General features: G+C 46.7%; 2 protein-coding genes across 2 annotated transcripts in view; both read left to right on the top strand.

The window, feature by feature from the left end:
* The first annotated feature begins 556 nt into the window (after positions 1-556).
* On the top strand, positions 557-14192 carry LOC128647617 (uncharacterized). The gene is made up of 5 exons (XM_053700372.1): positions 557-692; positions 12322-12525; positions 12615-12709; positions 13762-14011; positions 14158-14192. The coding sequence occupies exons 1-5, from the start codon at positions 557-559 to the stop codon at positions 14190-14192; spliced, it is 720 nt and encodes a 239-aa protein (XP_053556347.1).
* The window catches only part of LOC128650455 (programmed cell death protein 4-like), a 220907-nt gene continuing 214908 nt past the window's right edge, over positions 13859-19857 (top strand). The window contains exon 1 of the mRNA XM_053704405.1: positions 13859-14011. The gene's annotated coding sequence lies outside the window, so the exon portion shown is untranslated. The remainder of the gene's footprint in view (positions 14012-19857) is intronic.

Here is a 19857-nt window from a genome sequence, read left to right as displayed (position 1 = left end):
CTCCACAACAGGAGAGGTGATATGGGGGGTATTGGAGGCAGAGATAGGAAACCTGGATTCTCCGGGTGACCTGATTTGGGATAGATCACTACACCAGCACCAAACTAAGCAGTGCTCCCCCATCACCGTATTCTCACTCAATCATTGGAAGAAAGTAGCATATAGGAAGGGTAAGATGCCAGAATTTTCCCTCAAGATGCCAATCAAGTACCTTATCCCGACTGAATACCGAAAACAACTAGACAAATGGGAGAACAAGGGTCTTTACAGGGTGGGTGACCTTCTAGCAAATAAAAAACAGCTGACTTTCAATGAGATGCAAGATAAATTGATGCCCTACCCCCTTAAATGGTATCTATATTTACAAATCATATCGGCCCTACATAAATTTTTACCAAACATCTGTAGACAACCAAGAACCACACTGGAAAGGCTATGTAGCAACACGACACGACCTAGGCAATCTATTTCACAACTATACCTAGCAATACAGACTTCAGGAGAGAGCACTAAATCACCTACTATGCTTAGATGGGAGGCGGACACAAACACGACAATGGAGACTGCAGAGTGGCAGGATTTATTTCATTCCTCTTGCAAAGGACTAATTAGTGCTGATTTGCGAGAAAATAGCCTTAAGGTCATCTTTCGATGGTATTTGACACCAACTAGAACATCGCACTACAAAGAGAGTAGGAATAGTAACTGTTATAGGGGATGTAACTCAATCGGAACCTATTTACACATGTGGTGGGAATGCCCCAAAGTAGCCCATATCTGGACCAAACTCTCAGCTTATCTTAGCTCTCTTTTAGAAGAGCAAATATCGCTAACTATATCTCAGGGATTGTTAAATGCTCCTTTGCCAAATTTCAATAAACATATTAATACCCTCATTAGAATTCTTTGCACGGTCACAAGGGTTAGTATTGCTAGATACTGGAAGGAGGGTGTACCGACGTGGAATGAAATACTAGAAAGACTTAAAATGACATACTCCTTACACGAAACGGCAGCAATGATACTGGGCACGGTTGATACATTTCACAAAATCTGGTTCTACTGGATAACGCATCAGATTTAACCAATTCAGCTTAATACCACTATTGTAGATAAGAGTGCAGTTTTCATAGAAAATGGGAATAGAGGCAGGAGGCACGTCAGTCTAGGCAAGGAATGCCCTGGGTTGCAAGAGTAGACCAAGTAAAAGCGATTCCCCTTCTTCAGTGACGAAGGGAGAAACACTAGAAGAATGAGTCACAAGAGATTATATTGATATCTGATTTATATACTCTAAGGGACCAAATGTTAGGTTTGTTTGTTCAGTTATTGTTTGTTTGATTAATTTTATTTGTTTTTTAGTAATAAGAAATTGAGTTATATAAGGACTGTCTTTCACGGGAAACGTATCAGGCATGGGATGCGAGTTTGAGAACCTATTGTATACAAAGGGGGCCAATGACAGAAATGTAAACTTTAAAATGATGTGTGCTGGACTTTGTATGTCACTGCCTGATGAGATGATTCTGTAAACTACTGTATAAGACATGTGTTATGTTGGAAAATGTTATCTCAATAAAAACTATTTTAACATAAATATATGGCCAACACTAGTATCACTGATGATTGTAAGACAGGGCCAGATTGGGAAGAAACTGGGCTCTGCAACCATACTGACTGTGAGATAATAAGGTAGTCTTCCCGTAATCAGGAGGAGTCCTGGTAGATGAAGGGGTTAATTCTCATAATAGGGCTTATGCTATTTGGGCTAAGAGTCAGTGTGATTCCTTTCTAGCCTCTCACAGTGGCATATATTTTGCGGCCTACTGGAGGCAGGACAGAGGGCCCAGCATAGGGTTTAGGAGGTATGCATAATGCCTGTGGGTAGCAATGGAGTAATATGCAGCCAAATATGGGCCCCCAGTCAGTATCCCTGGTGTGCAGCCTGAGGAATGTCTTTGGAATTTGTTTGGAGTGCCCAATAACTGTATGGAGGGGCAATTAGTGGGTGAATAGCGTGTTGCAGGAGTGTAAAACAAAAACCTCACCCAAGGCTCCTATGTAGCTAATGTGTCAGGATCCTCAGTGACGTGGACGGCTGCACTCCCAGAAAGGCAGCAAGGGTTACTCACAAAGGCCAGAGTGGTGAAGATCTGAGGCTCCTATTTCCTCTCTGGGTAGATAACTGGTGTGACCTGTCGTCTAGTGAAAACCAAAGGAAGCAGCAGCATAAATTGTCACAATGTTTTATTGGCAAAAAAAGCCCACAACGTTTCGGGGATTCACCCCTTAATCATGTGGATACCGTCTGTTGGTCACAGCTCTGCTTTTTAGGCCGCAGGCCCAAGATGGTGGCTGTTTGCGCCACTCTGCCTTTTACCTGCAGCTTTGATTCTTTAGCAAGTGGCGGTCACTATGATCCTCCGGATTATGCAATCCTCAGATAGGCAATATTGCCTCTCAGTCTCCGGTGTCTATCTTATGGTTCTTCCGGCTTTTAATGGCCGTGAGCAGCAGCTGGTCCGGTAAGCCCCAAGACGATGTAATCTGCCTAGCCCTCGGCCTCTCACCTGCCCTGGCTGGAGTTCTTATGGGAAAGGCCTCAGCCACTCTGGAGCAGAGCCCCGGCCCTCCGGAGTGTCGGCACAAGATAGAAGCGGGCAATAATGGGTAGCACCTGTAGATCTGCTGCACCTCTGGGTATCCCAACCGCTTCTGGGGGTATGGTGTTGTCCCTGGGTCTCGAGTGAGGGCTACGTGGAATATTCAGGAGATTCCTTCAGCAGTAGTCTAATCACGAGGAGGTTGGCCTCCGGAGCGGAGCCCCGACCCTCCGGAGAGCAGAAGTCCCTGCAGATGCACCTAGTGTCCCCTCTAGATCAGCAGCCACACGGGCCTACAGCGGTAGCAGGGCCTAGCCTCAGATGTTATGAAGCAAATCACCCCCAAAACCGGTCCGGTCACCTTCTAGGTAGCTCTGTGGATGACTATCTCCCAGAAGTTGACTTTTAGCACTGGAATAAACTTATAAAGTGTTAAGTTTAACACTCTGCTAGCAGAGCTCCTCTAACACACGTCTGTTCAGAATGGCAGTTAGCCCCGCCCCCTACCCTCAGTTATTTACTGTAGCCTCAATTATTAGCTGTACCCTTAATTATATACTGTACCCTTAGTTATTTACTGCACCCTTAATTATTTACTGTAACCTAAGTTATTTACTGTACACTCAGTTATTATCTGTGCCCTTAATTATATACTGTACCCTCAGTTATCTGTGCCCTTAATTATATACTGTACCCTCAGTTATTATCTGTGCCCTTAATTATATACTGTACCCTCAGTTATTATCTGTGCCCTTAATTATATACTGTACCCTCAGTTATTTACTGTACACTTAATTATTTACTGTACTCTCAAATATTTACTGTACCCATAATTATATACTGTACCCATAAATATATACTGTACCCTCAAATATTTACTGTATCCTCAGTTATTTACTGTACCCTCAAATATTTACTTTACCCTCAGTTATTTACTGTACACTTAATTATTTACTGTACTCTCAAATATTTACTGTACCCATAAATATATACTGTACCCTCAAATATTTACTGTATCCTCAGTTATTTACTGTACCCTCAATTATTATCTGTTCCCTCAGTTATTTACTGTACCCTTAATTATAAAGTGTACCCTTAATTATTTACTGTAACTTCAGTTATTTATTGTACCCTCAATTATTTACTGTACCTCATTTATTTACTGTACCCTCAATGATTTACTGTTCCCTCAGTTATTTACTGCACCCTCAATTATTTACTGTGCCCTTAATTATTTACTGTCCCTTTAATTATTTACTCTACCCTCAACTATTTACTGTACCCTCAGTTATTTACTGTACCCTAAGTTATTTAATGTACCCTAAGTTATTTACTGTACCCTCAATTATTTACTCTACCCTTAGTTATTTATTGTACCTTTAATTATTTACTGTCCCTTTAATTATTTATTACACCCTCAATTATATACTGTCCCTTTAATTATTTACTCTACCCTTAACTATTTACTGTACCCTCAGTTATTTACTGTACCCTAAGTTATTTAATGTACCCTCAGTTATTTACTGTACCCTCAATTATTTACTCTACCCTTAGTTATTTATTGTACCCTTAATTAGTTACTGTACCCTCAGTTACTTACTGTAGCCTCAGTTATTTACCCCTCAGTTATTTATTGTACCCTCAGTTACTTACTGTACCCTCAGTTACTTACTGTACCCTCAGTTATTTACCCCTCAGTTATTTATTGTACCCTTAATTAGTTACTGTACCCTCAGTTACTTACTGTACCCTCAATTATTTACTGTACCCTCAGTTATTTATTGTACCCTTAATTAGTTACTGTACCCTCAGTTACTTACTGTACCCTCAGTTATTTACTGTACCCTCAGTTATTTATTGTACCCTTAATTAGTTACTGTACCCTCAGTTACTTACTGTACCCTCAATTATTTACTGTACCCTCAGTTATTTATTGTACCCTTAATTAGTTACTGTACCCTCAGTTACTTACTGTACCCTCAGTTATTTATTGTACCCTTAATTAGTTACTGTACCCTCAGTTACTTACTGAACCCTCAATTATTTACTGTACCCTCAGTTATTTATTGTACCCTCAGTTATTTACTGTACCCTTAGTTATTTATTGTACCCTTAATTAGTTACTGTGGCCGGACTTTTAGCCAACGGACATTTGGCAGACGGACATTTGGCCGACGGACATTTGGCCGAAACACAAGTGGCTGTCAGATAACAGTCCGGCCACAAGATAGATAGATTTGATAGATAGATAGATAGATAGATAGATATATAGATAGATACATAGATTAGATAGATAGATCAATAGATGCAATAGATACATTTGATAGATACGATAGATAGATTTGATAGATAAATAGATAGATTTGATAGATAGATAATTTCCCAGACAGAGAATTACAAGACGTGCGGTCTGGGACCCATGGTAAGGTTCCCAGAGGCAGTTGCGGTGCCCGAGGCTCTGATTAGAACAGAGCACTCTGGAACGTATCTGCCCTCGGCCGAAATCGGAACATTCTTTAGCTTTCTGTCTGTCGGCCAAATGTCCGTCTGCCAAATGTCTGTCAGCCAAATGTCCGTCTGCCAAATGTCCTTCTGCATTTTGTCAGAGCACCTTAGTTACTGTACCCTCAATTATTTACTGTACCCTCAATTATTTACTGTACTCTCAGTTATTTACTGTACCCTTCAGGAGTGTGGCATATAAGAGGTTAAGGGAGAGTTGCACTGCAGGAGTGTGGCATGTAAGAGGTTAAGGGAGAGTTGCACTGCAGGAGTGTTGCATGTAAGGGGTTATGGGAGAGTTGCACTGCAGGAGTGTGGCATGTAAGGGGTTAATGGAGAATTGCACCGCAGGAGTGTGACATCTAAGGGGTTAATGGAGAGTTTCACTACAGGAGTGTGGCATGTAAGGGGTTAATGGAGAGTTTGTATAGAACACAAAAGAAAAGAAGGCGCCAACATAGTGTGAATCTGTATTGAAAGTTGTTCACTCCCCACACATTAATCGTACTTACAAGAAGTAAGGCACTTGAGAAGTGCTACAACGGCTTTCTGGAACATTAACAGCTGTCCAGGTAGCTGCTCTCTCGTGATGAAAGTGAAATCCTTGATGCCGTATATGATATGCAAATGTCTTGCAGCTATGACCCCTCTTGCAGTATTACTCTCTCTCGTAGTATCTGCCTTAGGAGAAATGCCCAAACCAGGTGGGCTAGCAGCTGGAATCCGTATGCAAAAATGGATAAAAAAATCTCAAGCATAAAATATCACTCAAGCCGTGATAAAGATATAGTCTAAAAACAAATGTTTATTTTGTAAACATATAATCACAACGTGTTTCCCGGTCTGTCTTGACCGCTTCCTCAGGTGAATATACTATATCAAAAATACACATCTTATATTCGCTTTGCTCGGTGTCTAAGCCTAAACAAGGCGCATGCGTGAAGGAGTGTGCAATACCCAAACTAAAAGTGGGTGTGTACCTACGCCCTTGTGATTGGTTCTCAACGGTAAAACAGGAACCAACCAGACGTGTTCTAAAAACACACCTCGACTACGTGTATAGGGGAAATACCAAAACATTGCACAATCTAAAAGTGTATGCCGATTGGATGATACGATTGCCACCAATTAAGTGGAATATTATACTAAGTAAAAGTATCAAGTCACTGATATATATTGGAATGTTGCGGTTAAAAAGTAACAAAAAGTACAATAAATAGCAAACAGTGACACTGCTCTACAAGAACAAAAAGTACGTATGTACAACCCCAGATTGGGATGCTTCTCCTTCATGCATTTACACAAAGATAGCAACGCTGTGCCATATAACAACTGAAATAGGTAATTCCACTGTTGGCAAAATAAATGTAAAACCCATAATACATAAAACATAAACTGAGTTCTGTTTTAAATAAATACCAAAATATATAAAAATATAAAAATATATAGATATCATAAATGTGTAAAATAATAACAAAGAAGAAAAAATATATATATTTATGCGTGTATGATATTTGCATATGCGTCAGGCTCTACGAACCATAATGCCCCACAACACATCCTCCTCATATTGAAGATTCTAAAATCTAATACAACTTATTGAAAGCTAAGAGAGTAAAATGATACCCAGATACCGAGGCAATATCACCCCAAATACAAACTAACCTCCCAGTACAGTAAAATGGAACTAACATAAAAAAGAATATGGAGAAAGCCTACTACTAACTGATAAAATAATGGACTCTAACCTAATTAAATGTCGCCATGTCTAGATTCTCATTCAGGCCATATGGATTCAAGGTTTTCATTTTCCAGATCCAGTATGTCTCCCTTTGTCTTAGCTCAATTAATCTATTTTTGCCCCATTTTAAAGAAATTTGTTCAATTGGAAAAATACTATATAAATCTGTCTGTCCATCATGACAACATACTCCATGTCTATTATTATTATCGGTTATTTGTAGAGCGCCAACAGATTCTGCAGCGCTATAAACAAAGGGGGAGTACAACAAAACAATTATAGGGTAGAGGGCCCTGCCAAGAGTTGCACTGTTGTAGTCAGCTCTTAAGAAGGTGATCTGCAAACAGCTGGACTCTTAGGCTTACATGCTAAGGGGGTTCAGGGGATTGCAGTGGAGGAGAGGAACTGGTATAAAGTAAGGTTAGCGTAGGTTGTATGCGTCCCTGAACAGTAGAGTCTTTAGGGAGCACTTGAAGCTTTTAAAACTAGAAGAGAGTCTTGTGGAGCGAGGCAGAGAGTTCCACAAGATGGGAGCCAGTCTGGAGAAGTCCTGTAAACGGGAATGTGATGAGGTGACAAGAGAGGAGGAGAGTAGGAGGTCATGAGCAGAGCGAAGGGGACGGGAGGGAGAGTATCTGGAGACAAGGTCTGAGATGTAGGGGGGAGCAGTGCAGTTGAGGGCTTTGTATGTAAGAGTGAGAGTTTTGTGTTTGATCCTAGAGGCAAGAGGAAGCCAGTGAAGGGATTGGCAGAGAGGCGCAGCAGATGAAGAGCGACGTGTAAGGAAGATGAGTCTGGCAGAGGCATTCATTATGGATTGTAAAGGAGCTAGGCGGCAGGTGGGGAGACCAGAGAGGACAGAGTTGCAGTAATCAAGGCGGGAAAGAATGAGAGAGTGGATTAAAATCTTAGTTGTGTCTTGTGTAAGGAAGTGTCTAATTTTAGAGATGTTTTTAAGGTGGAAGCGGCAGGCTGTAGCCAAGGACTGAATGTGAGGAGTGAAGGAAAGATCTGAGTCAAATGTAACCCCGAGACATCGGGCATGCGGGGTAGGGGTAATGATGGAGTTGTCGACAGTTATAGAGATATGGGGGTGGAGATTTTGGAAGAAGGGGGGAAAATGAGGAGCTCAGTTTTGGAGAGATTTAGCTTGAGGTAGTGAGAGGACATCCAGGAAGAGATGTGAGAAAGACAGTTAGTGACACGGGTTAGCAAGGAAGGAGATAGTTCTGGTGCAGAGAAGTAGATTTGGGTGTCATCGGCATACAAATGATATTGGAAACCGTGGGACTTAATAAGGGAACCTAGTGATGACGTATAGATTGAGAAAAGAAGGGGACCGAGGACAGAGCCTTGCGGTACTCCAACAGAAAGTGGTGACGGGGCAGAGGAGGCCCCAGAGAAGGTTACACTGAAGGTACAGTTTGACAGGTAGGAAGAGAGCCACGAAAGGGCTGTGTCACAGATGCCGAAGGATTGGAGGGTTTGGAGAAAAAGAGGGTGGTCGACAGTGTCAAAGGCTGCGGACAGATCAAGGAGGATAAGCAGAGAGAAGTGGCCTTTTGATTTTGCTGTAAGTAGGTCGTTGGTGACCTTAACAATAGCTGTCTCTGTGGAGTGATAGGGATGAAATCCAGATTGCAGCGGGTCAAGAAGGGAGTTTAACGTAAGGAAATGGGATAGGCGTGCATATACTAGTTTTTCGAGAAGCTTTGAAGCAAGAGGGAGGAGGGAAATTGGGCGGTAGTTGAATGGGGAGGTAGGATCAAGGGAAGGTTTTTTGAGGATTGGTGTGACCAGTGCATGTTTCATTGATGAGGGAAATGTACCAGTACTGAGGGAGAGGTTGAAAATGTGTGTTAGTATAGGGGTAAGGGTAGCAGAGAGAGAGGGGAGCAGCTGTGAGGGGATAGGGTCAAGGGGACAGGTAGTGAGGCGAGAGCGCAATATAAGTGCTGAAACTTCGTCCTCAGTAACAGGGGAGAATGAACTAAGTTTCAGGTTATGAGGGTTGTGGTTGAGTGAGAGTATTTGAGGGGGGGAGAGAATGGAATTGTGTTGAGAGCTGATTTCATGTCTGATGGAATCAATTTTGTTAATGAAGTGACTGGCAAAGTCTTGAGCTGACAGAGAAGTTGTATTAGGAAGTGGGGGAGGGCGGAGGAGAGTATTGAAAGTGGAGAACAGACGTTTTGGGTTTGAAGAAAGATTAGAGATAAGAGTAGAGAAGTAGTGTTGCTTGTGGAGATTAAGGGCAGAGTAGTAGGAGTTCAAGATGAATTTGTAATGAAGAAAATCAGCTGAACTCCGTGATTTTCTCCAATGTCGTTCAGCAGTACGGGAACATCTGCGTAGGTACCGTGTCAGAGGAGTATGCCAGGGCTGGGGATGAGTGTGTGATTTCCTAGCAGTGGTAAGAGGGGCGAGATTGTCAAGGACGGATATAAGGGTGAAATTATAGTGGCAGATAGATTGTTCAGGGCAGGAAAAGGAGGAGAAGGATGAGAGGAGCGGTTGAAGGGAATTAGCAAGTTGTTGCTGATCTAAAGACCTAATGCTTCTGTGAAGTTTGGTGTGAGGAGTAGAAGGTGGGAGAGTTGTAGGAAGGGATGATATGTTGCAGGTAAGCAGATGGTGGTCAGAAAGAGGAAAAGGGGAGTTTGAGAAGTTTGAGAGAGTGCATCGATAGCTAAAGATCAGGTCAAGGGAGTGACCGTCTTTGTGAGTGGGAGAATCAGTCCATTGTGACAGACCGAAAGAGGAAGTGAGTTGCAGAAGTTGTTTAGCAGAAGAGGCAGTGGGATTGTTAAGGGGGATGTTGAAGTCACCAAGAATGAGGGCATGGGTGTCTGAGGAAAGTAAATAAGGAAGCCAGGCAGCAAAGTGATCTAAAAATTGAGTTGGGGAGCCAGGGGGGCGGTATATGACTGCAACACGTATAGAGAGGGGAGAGAATAACCGAATCATGTGTGCTTCAAATGAAGAAAATGTGAGTGAAGAGAAGGGCTGAATTTGTTGGAAGGTGCACCGAGAGGAAAGTAAAATACCGACACCACCTCCTTGTCTATTGCCAGACCTAGGAGTGTGGCTGAAATGGAGACCCCCATGTGACAGTGCAGCAGTGGATGCTGTGTCTGAAGTAGAGAGCCATGTTTCTGTAAGAGCCAGAAGGTTAAGAGAGTGGGAGATAAAGAGATCATGGATAGAAGTGAGCTTGTTGCAAACAGAGCGAGAGTTCCAGAGTGCACAAGTGAAGGGGGAGGGGTTTTTAGATGTAAGAGGAATGCGATTAAGGTTACCAGAGTTTAGTTTATGAAGTCTATTGAAAGGCACACAAGGATGTGAAAGGTTAGGAGGTGGTGAGGGACCAGGATTAGGGGAGATGTCACCAGCAGCTAGTATGAGCAAGAGGGAGAGTGACATGAGATGAGAAGCAGATTTGCAGTAATGAGACTGTTGTTTGGCTGAAGTGCAGGGGGGAGAGAGAGTGTTTAGGAATAGGTAAAGTTCATGAGTACAAAAGTAAGGTGAGTATAAGAGAGATGGGCTAATGAACAGTGCAGGTGGAGAGGGAGAAGGAGTGAGTAATGTAGTTTGTTATAGAGACAAGAGGTAGCAAAAAGGAGTATGAAGATATTGAGCATTATTATGAAAGTGGGAACCAAGTAAACACATAAGACACAGTGTTACAGCAGCACTTGCAAAAGGATACAATGAGATACATAAAACACAGTAATACAAGAGTACTTGCCTTGTGTCTTGCCCCTTGCCCAATCCTTGTCCAATTCTTGTATAATTCTTAAAAATTGATGCCTCACTTATAAAATGTTCACTTGGAAAATGTGAACATATGCTATTGTTAAAAAGTACACAGCCCTGTTACCAATGCACACACCCCTGTTCAATGCACATCCCCTAACTAGTCTGAAATATATACAGGTAGGGCAGTCAGCTGAGGCCACTAAATTTACTTAATTGCTAATCAGTTGGTAAGGCCAATTGGAATGTTAGAATCTGGTCAGGGTGAGATGAGTTAAGTAAACAGACAATAAAATTTGGAGGGGGTTAAAACTGTGACATAAGAAAACTATAAATTTTAGAGTTATAGCAAGTATTGATAAGGAGTGAGCATCATATGGCAATTAACTAGACATTAGAATTGAGACATTGGGAAAAATCACTACAAAAAATGCAGGACTAGAGAGGAATTCCATGTCTAGAGAGGAATTCCTGTATTAAACACAGTGTCTCTAGACATGGAGTATGTTGTCATGATGGACAGACAGATTTATATAGTATTTTTCCAGTTGAACAAATTTCTTTAAAATGGGGCAAAAATAGATTAATTGAGCTAAGACAAAGGGAGACATACTGGATCTGGAAAATGAAAACCTTGAATCCATATGGCCTGAATGAGAATCTAGACATGGCGGCATTTAATTAGGTTAGAGTCCATTATTTTATCAGTTAGTAGTAGGCTTTCTCCATATTCTTTTTTATGTTAGTTCCATTTTACTGTACTGGGAGGTTAGTTTGTATTTGGGGTGATATTGCCTCGGTATCTGGGTATCATTTTACTCTCTTAGCTTTCAATAAGTTGTATTAGATTTTAGAATCTTCAATATGAGGAGGATGTGTTGTGGGGCATTATGGTTCGTAGAGCCTGACGCATATGCAAATATCATACACGCATAAATATATATATTTTTTCTTCTTTGTTATTATTTTACACATTTATGATATCTATATATTTTTATATTTTTATATATTTTGGTATTTATTTAAAACAGAACTCAGTTTATGTTTTATGTATTATGGGTTTTACATTTATTTTGCCAACAGTGGAATTAGCTATTTCAGTTGTTATATGGCACAGCGTTGCTATCTTTGTGTAAATGCATGAAGGAGAAGCATCCCAATCTGGGGTTGTACATACGTACTTTTTGTTCTTGTAGAGCAGTGTCACTGTTTGCTATTTATTGTACTTTTTGTTACTTTTTAACCGCAACATTCCAATATATATCAGTGACTTGATACTTTTACTTAGTATAATATTCCACTTAATTGGTGGCAATCGTATCATCCAATCGGCATACACTTTTAGATTGTGCAATGTTTTGGTATTTCCCCTATACACGTAGTCGAGGTGTGTTTTTAGAACACGTCTGGTTGGTTCCTGTTTTACCGTTGAGAACCAATCACAAGGGCGTAGGTACACACCCACTTTTAGTTTGGGTATTGCACACTCCTTCACGCATGCGCCTTGTTTAGGCTTAGACGCCGAGCAAAGCGAATATAAGCTGTGTATTTTTGATATAGTATATTCACCTGAGGAAGCGGTCAAGACAGACCGGGAAACGCGTTGTGATATATGTTTACAAAATAAACATTTGTTTTTAGACTATATCTTTATCACGGCTTGAGTGATATTTTATGCTTGAGATTTTTTTATCCATTTTTGCATACGGATTCCAGCTGCTAGCCCACCTGGTTTGGGCATTTCTCCTAAGGCAGATACTACGAGAGAGAGTAATACTGCAAGAGGGGTCATAGCTGCAAGACATTTGCATATCATATACGGCATCAAGGATTTCACTTTCATCACAAGAGAGCAGCTACCTGGACAGCTGTTAATGTTCCAGAAAGCCGTTGTAGCACTTCTCAAGTGCCTTACTTCTTGTAAGTACGATTAATGTGTGGGGAGTGAACAACTTTCAATACAGATTCACACTATGTTGGCGCCTTCTTTTCTTTTGTGTTCTATACAGATTTGCTTCGTTTGAATTGCCTTCAACTTTTGGAAGAAGTTTTTGCTGCCACACCTTCATTATATGAACTTTGGACTTTTGTGATCACACACCAGGTTTTTGGTTTGATTGTTGTATCATTATTGACCTATTCTGTGAGATACATCTCATTTTATTTAGCGTGTGGGTCACATATTTTTGCTTTTTTGCACCAATTTTCTTATGCACATTTTATTGTACCTTTTAATCAGAGGTATTGTATGTTAATGTTGTTTTTTCATTATTGTTTATAGTTTGATAACATTATTATTAGGCACAACTGACATTCATCATTTGGTTTTTAGCACTTTTCTTAATGGAGAGTTTCACTACAGGAGTGTGGCATGTAAGGGGTTATGGGAGAGTTGCACTGCAGGAGTGTGGCATGTAAGGGGTTAATGGAGAGTTTCACTACAGGAGTGTGGCATGTAAGGGGTTATGGGAGAGTTGCACTGCAGGAGTGTGGCATGTAAGGGGTTATGGGAGAGTTGCACTGCAGGAGTGTGGCATGTAAGGGGTTATGGGAGAGTTGCACTGCAGGAGTGTGGCATGTAAGGGGTTAATGGAGAGTTGCACTGCAGGAGTGTGGCATGTAAGGGGTTAATGGAGAATTGCTCCGCAGGAGTGTGACATCTAAGGGGTTAATGGAGAGTTTCACTACAGAAGTGTGGAATGTAAGGGGTTATGGGAGAGTTGCACTGCAGGAGTGTGGCATGTAAGGGGTTAAGGGAGAGTTAAAAGGACACTAAAGTCAAATTAAACTTTTATTATTCGGATAGAGCAGTAATTTTTAAACAACTTTCCAATTTACATCTGTTATCAAATTTGCTTCTTTCTCATGGAATCTTTGATTAAAGAGTAAAACTAGGTAGGCTTCTAGGAGCTTAGGAGTGTGTGCATGTCTTTAGTGGCAGCAGTGTTTTGCAACATTGTATAACAAGTCTACAAAGTACTAAAGACACGTGCACACTCCTGAACTCCTAGGAGCCTACCTAGTTTTACTCTTCAATAAAAGATACCAAGATAATGAAGCAAGTTGGTCTAACAGAAGTAAATTAGAAAGTTGTTTAAAGTTACACGCTTTATCCAAATCATAAAAGTTTGATTTTGTCTTTACTGTCCCTTTAAGGAAGAGTTGCACTGCAGGAATGTGGAATGGGATGGTCTGAGTAGTCCTGGCAGCAGGGGGAGGGGTCTGGCTTCCAGCCTTCCCAGTTACATCACTTCCTGTGACAGCGTGCAGAGCTCAGGGGGGAGTGACAGTCTGCAGAGAGACAACTTGTACACAGGGAGAGACAGTCTGCAGAGTGACAACTTGTACACAGGGAGAGACAGTCTGCAGAGAGGAGCCACCAATCACTGCAGCACAGGACTGAGAGGTGAGATTGCACAGCACACACACATATGTGCATACACATGTATGTACTCACACACACAGCACACACATGTGCATATGTCACATGTCCTGTTACACAAGTGTCCTCCCTCTGTACCTGCACAGCTTGTGTGTCTGTCTGTCCTGCAGTGTGTGCTGGGAACTGTACCATATGTTACATGTAAAGGGGTCATGACAGCCCCCAACTCTGCAAAGATAAACTCTAATGACTCTTATATACTGTGTGTGTGTGTCCTGCACAGTCTGCTCTCTCCCCCCTTGCACTGTCTGCTCTCTCCCCCCCCTTGCACTGTCTGCTCTCTCCCCCCCCTTGCACTGTCTGCTCTCTCCCCCCCCTTGCACTGTCTGCTCTCTCCCCCCCTGCACTGTCTGCTCTCTCCCCCCCCCTGCACAGTCTGCTCTCTCCCCCCCTGCACTGTCTGCTCTCTCCCCCCCCTTGCACTGTCTGCTCTCCCCCCCCTTGCACTGTCTGCTCTCTCCCCCCCCCTGCACTGTCTGCTCTCTCCCCCCTGCACTGTCTGCTCTCTCCCCCCCCTTGCACTGTCTGCTCTCCCCCCCCTTGCACTGTCTGCTCTCTCCCCCCCCTTGCACTGTCTGCTCTCTCCCCCCCCCTTGCACTGTCTGCTCTCCCCCCCCTTGCACTGTCTGCTCTCTCCCCCCCCTTGCACTGTCTGCTCTCTCCCCCCCCTTGCACTGTCTGCTCTCTCCCCCCCCTTGCACTGTCTGCTCTCTCCCCCCCCCCCTTGCACTGTCTGCTCTCTCCCCCCCCCTTGCACTGTCTGTTCTCCCCCCCCCCTTGCACTGTCTGTTCTCCCCCCCCCCCTTGCACTGTCTGCTCTCCCCCCCCCCTTGCACTGTCTGCTCTCTCCCCCCCCCCTTGCACTGTCTGCTCTCTCCCCCCCCTTGCACTGTCTGCTCTCTCCCCCCCCTTGCACTGTCTGCTCTCTCCCCCCCCTTGCACTGTCTGCTCTCTCCCCCCCCTTGCACTGTCTGCTCTCTCCCCCCCCTTGCACTGTCTGCTCTCTCCCCCCCCTTGCACTGTCTGCTCTCTCCCCCCCCCCTTGCACTGTCTGCTCTCTCCCCCCCCTTGCACTGTCTGTTCTCCCCCCCCCCTTGCACTGTCTGTTCTCCCCCCCCCCCTTGCACTGTCTGCTCTCCCCCCCCCCCTTGCACTGTCTGCTCTCCCCCCCCCCTTGCACTGTCTGCTCTCTCCCCCCCCTTGCACTGTCTGCTCTCTCCCCCCCCCTTGCACTGTCTGCTCTCTCCCCCCCCCTTGCACTGTCTGCTCTCTCCCCCCCCTGCACTGTCTGCTCTCTCCCCCCCCTGCACAGTCTGCTCTCTCCCCCCTGCACTGTCTGCTGTCTCCCCCCCCTTGCACTGTCTGCTCTCCCCCCCTTGCACTGTCTGCTCTCTCCCCCCCCTTGCACTGTCTGCTCTCTCCCCCCCCTTGCACTGTCTGCTCTCTCCCCCCCCTTGCACTGTCTGCTCTCTCCCCCCCCCTTGCACTGTCTGCTCTCTCCCCCCCCTTGCACTGTCTGCTCTCCCCCCCCCCTTGCACTGTCTGCTCTCTCCCCCCCCTTGCACTGTCTGCTCTCTCCCCCCCCCTTGCACTGTCTGCTCTCCCCCCCCCCCTTGCACTGTCTGTTCTCCCCCCCCCCCCTTGCACTGTCTGTTCTCCCCCCCCCCCCTTGCACTGTCTGTTCTCCCCCCCCCTTGCACTGTCTGCTCTCCCCCCCCCCCTTGCACTGTCTGCTCTCTCCCCCCCTTGCACTGTCTGCTCTCTCCCCCCCCTTGCACTGTCTGCTCTCTCCCCCCCCTTGCACTGTCTGCTCTCTCCCCCCCCTTGCACTGTCTGCTCTCTCCCCCCCCTTGCACTGTCTGCTCTCCCCCCCTCCTTGCTCTGTCTGCTCTCCCCCCCCCTTGCACTGTCTGCTCTCTCCCCCCCCTGCACTGTCTGCTCTCTCCCCCCCCTGCACTGTCTGCTCTCTCCCCCCCCTTGCACTGTCTGCTCTCTCCCCCCCCCTTGCACTGTCTGCTCTCTCCCCCCCCTTGCACTGTCTGCTCTCTCCCCCCCCTTTCACTGTCTGCTCTCTCCCCCCCCTTGCACTGTCTGCTCTCTCCCCCCCCTTGCACTGTCTGCTCTCTCCCCCCCCCTTGCACTGTCTGCTCTCCCCCCCCTTGCACTGTCTGCTCTCCCCCCCTTGCACTGTCTGCTCTCCCCCCCCCCCTTGCACTGTCTGCTCTCTTCCCCCCCCTTGCACTGTCTGCTCTCTTCCCCCCCCTTGCACTGTCTGCTCTCTTCCCCCCCCTTGCACTGTCTGCTCTCTTCCCCCCCCTTGCACTGTCTGCTCTCTCCCCCCCCTTGCACTGTCTGCTCTCTCCCCCCCCTTGCACTGTCTGCTCTCTCCCCCCCCCTTGCACTGTCTGCTCTCTCCCCCCCCCCTTGCACTGTCTGCTCTCTCCCCCCCCCCCCCCTTGCACTGTCTGCTCTCTCCCCCCCCCCCCCTTGCACTGTCTGCTCTCTCCCCCCCCCCTTGCACTGTCTGCTCTCTCCCCCCCCCCCCCTTGCACTGTCTGCTCTCTCCCCCCCCCCCCTTGCACTGTCTGCTCTCCCCCCCCCCTTGCACTGTCTGCTCTCCCCCCCCCCCTTGCACTGTCTGCTCTCCCCCCCCCCTTGCACTGTCTGCTCTCCCCCCCCCTTGCACTGTCTGCTCTCCCCCCCCCCCTTGCACTGTCTGCTCTCCCCCCCCCTTGCACTGTCTGCTCTCCCCCCCCCCCCTTGCACTGTCTGCTCTCCCCCCCCCCCCTTGCACTGTCTGCTCTCCCCCCCCCCCTTGCACTGTCTGCTCTCCCCCCCCCCCCTTGCACTGTCTGCTCTCCCCCCCCCCCCTTGCACTGTCTGCTCTCCCCCCCCCCCTTGCACTGTCTGCTCTCCCCCCCCCCTTGCACTGTCTGCTCTCCCCCCCCCTTGCACTGTCTGCTCTCCCCCCCCCTTGCACTGTCTGCTCTCCCCCCCCCTTGCACTGTCTGCTCTCCCCCCCCCTTGCACTGTCTGCTCTCCCCCCCCCCCTTGCACTGTCTGCTCTCCCCCCCCCCCTTGCACTGTCTGCTCTCCCCCCCCCCCCTTGCACTGTCTGCTCTCCCCCCCCCCCCCCTTGCACTGTCTGCTCTCCCCCCCCCCCTTGCACTGTCTGCTCTCCCCCCCCTTGCACTGTCTGCTCTCCCCCCCCTTGCACTGTCTGCTCTCCCCCCCCTTGCACTGTCTGCTCTCCCCCCCCTTGCACTGTCTGCTCTCCCCCCCCTTGCACTGTCTGCTCTCCCCCCCCTTGCACTGTCTGCTCTCCCCCCCCTTGCACTGTCTGCTCTCCCCCCCCTTGCACTGTCTGCTCTCCCCCCCCTTGCACTGTCTGCTCTCCCCCCCCTTGCACTGTCTGCTCTCCCCCCCCTTGCACTGTCTGCTCTCCCCCCCCTTGCACTGTCTGCTCTCCCCCCCCCCTTGCACTGTCTGCTCTCCCCCCCCCCCTTGCACTGTCTGCTCTCCCCCCCCCCTTGCACTGTCTGCTCTCCCCCCCCTTGCACTGTCTGCTCTCCCCCCCCCTTGCACTGTCTGCTCTCCCCCCCCTTGCACTGTCTGCTCTCCCCCCCCCTTGCACTGTCTGCTCTCCCCCCCCCTTGCACTGTCTGCTCTCCCCCCCCTTGCACTGTCTGCTCTCCCCCCCCTTGCACTGTCTGCTCTCCCCCCCCTTGCACTGTCTGCTCCCCCCCCCCTTGCACTGTCTTCTCTCTCTCTCACACTCTCTCTCTCACACTCTCTCTCTCACACTCTCTCTCTCACACTCTCTCTCTCACACTCGCACAGTTTTCTCTCTCTCTCCTCTTCTGCACAGTTTTCGCTCTCTCTCCTCTTCTGCACAGTTTGCTCTCTCTCTCTCTCTCTCTCTCTCTCTCTCTCTCTCTCTCTCTCTCTCCTCTTCTGCACAGTTTGCTCTCTCTCTCTCCTCTTCTGCACAGTTTGCTCTCTCTCTCTCTCTCTCTCTCTCTTTCCTCTTCTGCACAGTTCTCTCTCTCTCTCTCTCTCTCTCTCTCTCTCTCTCCTCTTCTGCACAGTTTGTTCTCTCTCTCTCTCTCCTCTTCTGCACAGTTTTTTTTTCTCTCTCTCTCCTCTTCTGCACAGTTTTTGCTCTCTCTCTCCTCTTCTGCACAGTTTTTGCTCTCTCTCTCCTCTTCTGCACAGTTTTTGCTCTCTCTCTCCTCTTCTGCACAGTTTTTTTTCTCTCTCTCTCCTCTTCTGCACAGTTTTTTTTCTCTCTCTCTCTCTCCTCTTCTGCACAGTTTTTTTCTCTCTCCTCTTCTGCTTTCTTCTCTCTCTGCTCTTTCCTCTCTCACTTTCTCCTCTCTCTCTTTCCTCTTCTGCACAGTCTCTCTCTCTCTCTCTTTCCTCTTCTGCACAGTTTGCTCTCTCTCTCTCTCCTCTCCTCTTCTGCACAGTTTGTCTCTCTCTCTTTCCTCTTCCTGCACAGTTTGCTCTCTCTCTCTCCTCTCCCCTCCTCTCTCTCTCTCTCTCTCTCCTCTTCCTCTTCTGCACAGTTTTGCTCTCTCTCTCCTCTCTCTCTCTCTCTCTTTCCTATTCTGCTCAGTTTGCTCTCTCTCTCTCTCTCTTTCCTCTTCTGCACAGTTTGCTCTCTCTCTCTCTCTCTCTTTCTTTCCTCTTCTGCACAGTTGCTCTCTCTCTCCCTCCTCTCTCTCTCTCTCTCTCTCTTTCCTCTTCTGCACAGTTTGCTCTCTCTCTCTCTCTCTCTCTTTCCTCTTCTGCACAGTTTGCTCTCTCTCTCTCTCTTTCCTCTTCTGCACAGTTTGCTCACTCTCTCTCTCTCTCTCTCTCTTTCCTCTTCTGCACAGTTTGCACACTCTCTCTCTCTCTCTCTCTCTCTCTCTCTCTCTCTCTTTCCTCTTCTGCACAGTTTGCTCTCTCTCTCTCTCTCTCTCTCTCTCTCTCTCTCACTCTCTCTTTCCTCTTCTGCACAGTTTGCTCTCTCTCTCTCTCTCTCTCTCTCTCTCTCTCTCTTTCCTCTTCTGCACAGTTTGCTCTCTCTCTCTCTCTCTCTCTCTCTTTCCTCTTCTGCTCAGTTTGCTCTCTCTCTCCTCTTCTGCACAGTTTGCTCTCTCTCTCTCTCTCTCTCTCTCTCTCTCTCTCTCTCTCTTTCCTCTTCTGCACAGTTTGCTCTCTCTCTCTCTCTCTCTCTCTCTCTCTTTCCTCTTCTGCTCAGTTTGCTCTCTCTCTCTCTCTCTCTCTCTTTCCTCTTCTGCACAGTTTGCTCTCTCTCTCTCTCTCTCTCTCTCTCTTTCCTCTTCTGCTCAGTTTGCTCTCTCTCTCTCTCTCTCTCTCTCTCTCTCTCTCTTTCCTCTTCTGCACAGTTTGCTCTCTCTCTCTCTCTCTCTCTCTCTCTTTCCTCTTCTGCACAGTTTGCTCTCTCTCTCTCTCTCTCTCTCTCTTTCCTCTTCTGCACAGTTTGCTCTCTCTCTCTCTCTCTTTCCTCTTCTGCACAGTTTGCTCTCTCTCTCTCTCTCTCTCTCTCTCTCTCTCTCTCTCTCTCTTTCCTCTTCTGCACAGTTTGCTCTCTCTCTCTCTCTCTCTCTCTCTCTCTCTCTCTCTCTTTCCTCTTCTGCACAGTTTGCTCTCTCTCTCTCTCTCTCTCTCTCTCTCTCTTTCCTCTTCTGCTCAGTTTGCTCTCTCTCTCTCTCTCTCTCTCTCTTTCCTCTTCTGCACAGTTTGCTCTCTCTCTCTCTCTCTCTCTCTCTTTCCTCTTCTGCACAGTTTGCTCTCTCTCT

This window comes from Bombina bombina, chromosome 2 (genome assembly GCF_027579735.1).
Source record: "Bombina bombina isolate aBomBom1 chromosome 2, aBomBom1.pri, whole genome shotgun sequence".
Lineage (NCBI taxonomy): Eukaryota > Metazoa > Chordata > Amphibia > Anura > Bombinatoridae > Bombina > Bombina bombina.
The sequence above is the reverse complement of the archived record's forward strand: the minus strand, read 5'-3'. Positions and strand labels throughout refer to the sequence as shown.

What these genes read in the sequence shown, in the direction of transcription:
- LOC128647617 (XM_053700372.1), top strand. Translation starts at nt 557, where the DNA reads ATGGAGACTGCAGAGTGGCAGGATTTATTTCATTCCTCTTGCAAAGGA. An exon ending in CTTTTGTGATCACACACCAG is followed by an intron (nt 12,710 to 13,761) that starts GTTTTTGGTTTG and finishes TGTCCCTTTAAG; the next exon opens with GAAGAGTTGCACTGCAGGAA. An exon ending in CTGCAGCACAGGACTGAGAG is followed by an intron (nt 14,012 to 14,157) that starts GTGAGATTGCAC and finishes TCTGTCCTGCAG; the next exon opens with TGTGTGCTGGGAACTGTACC.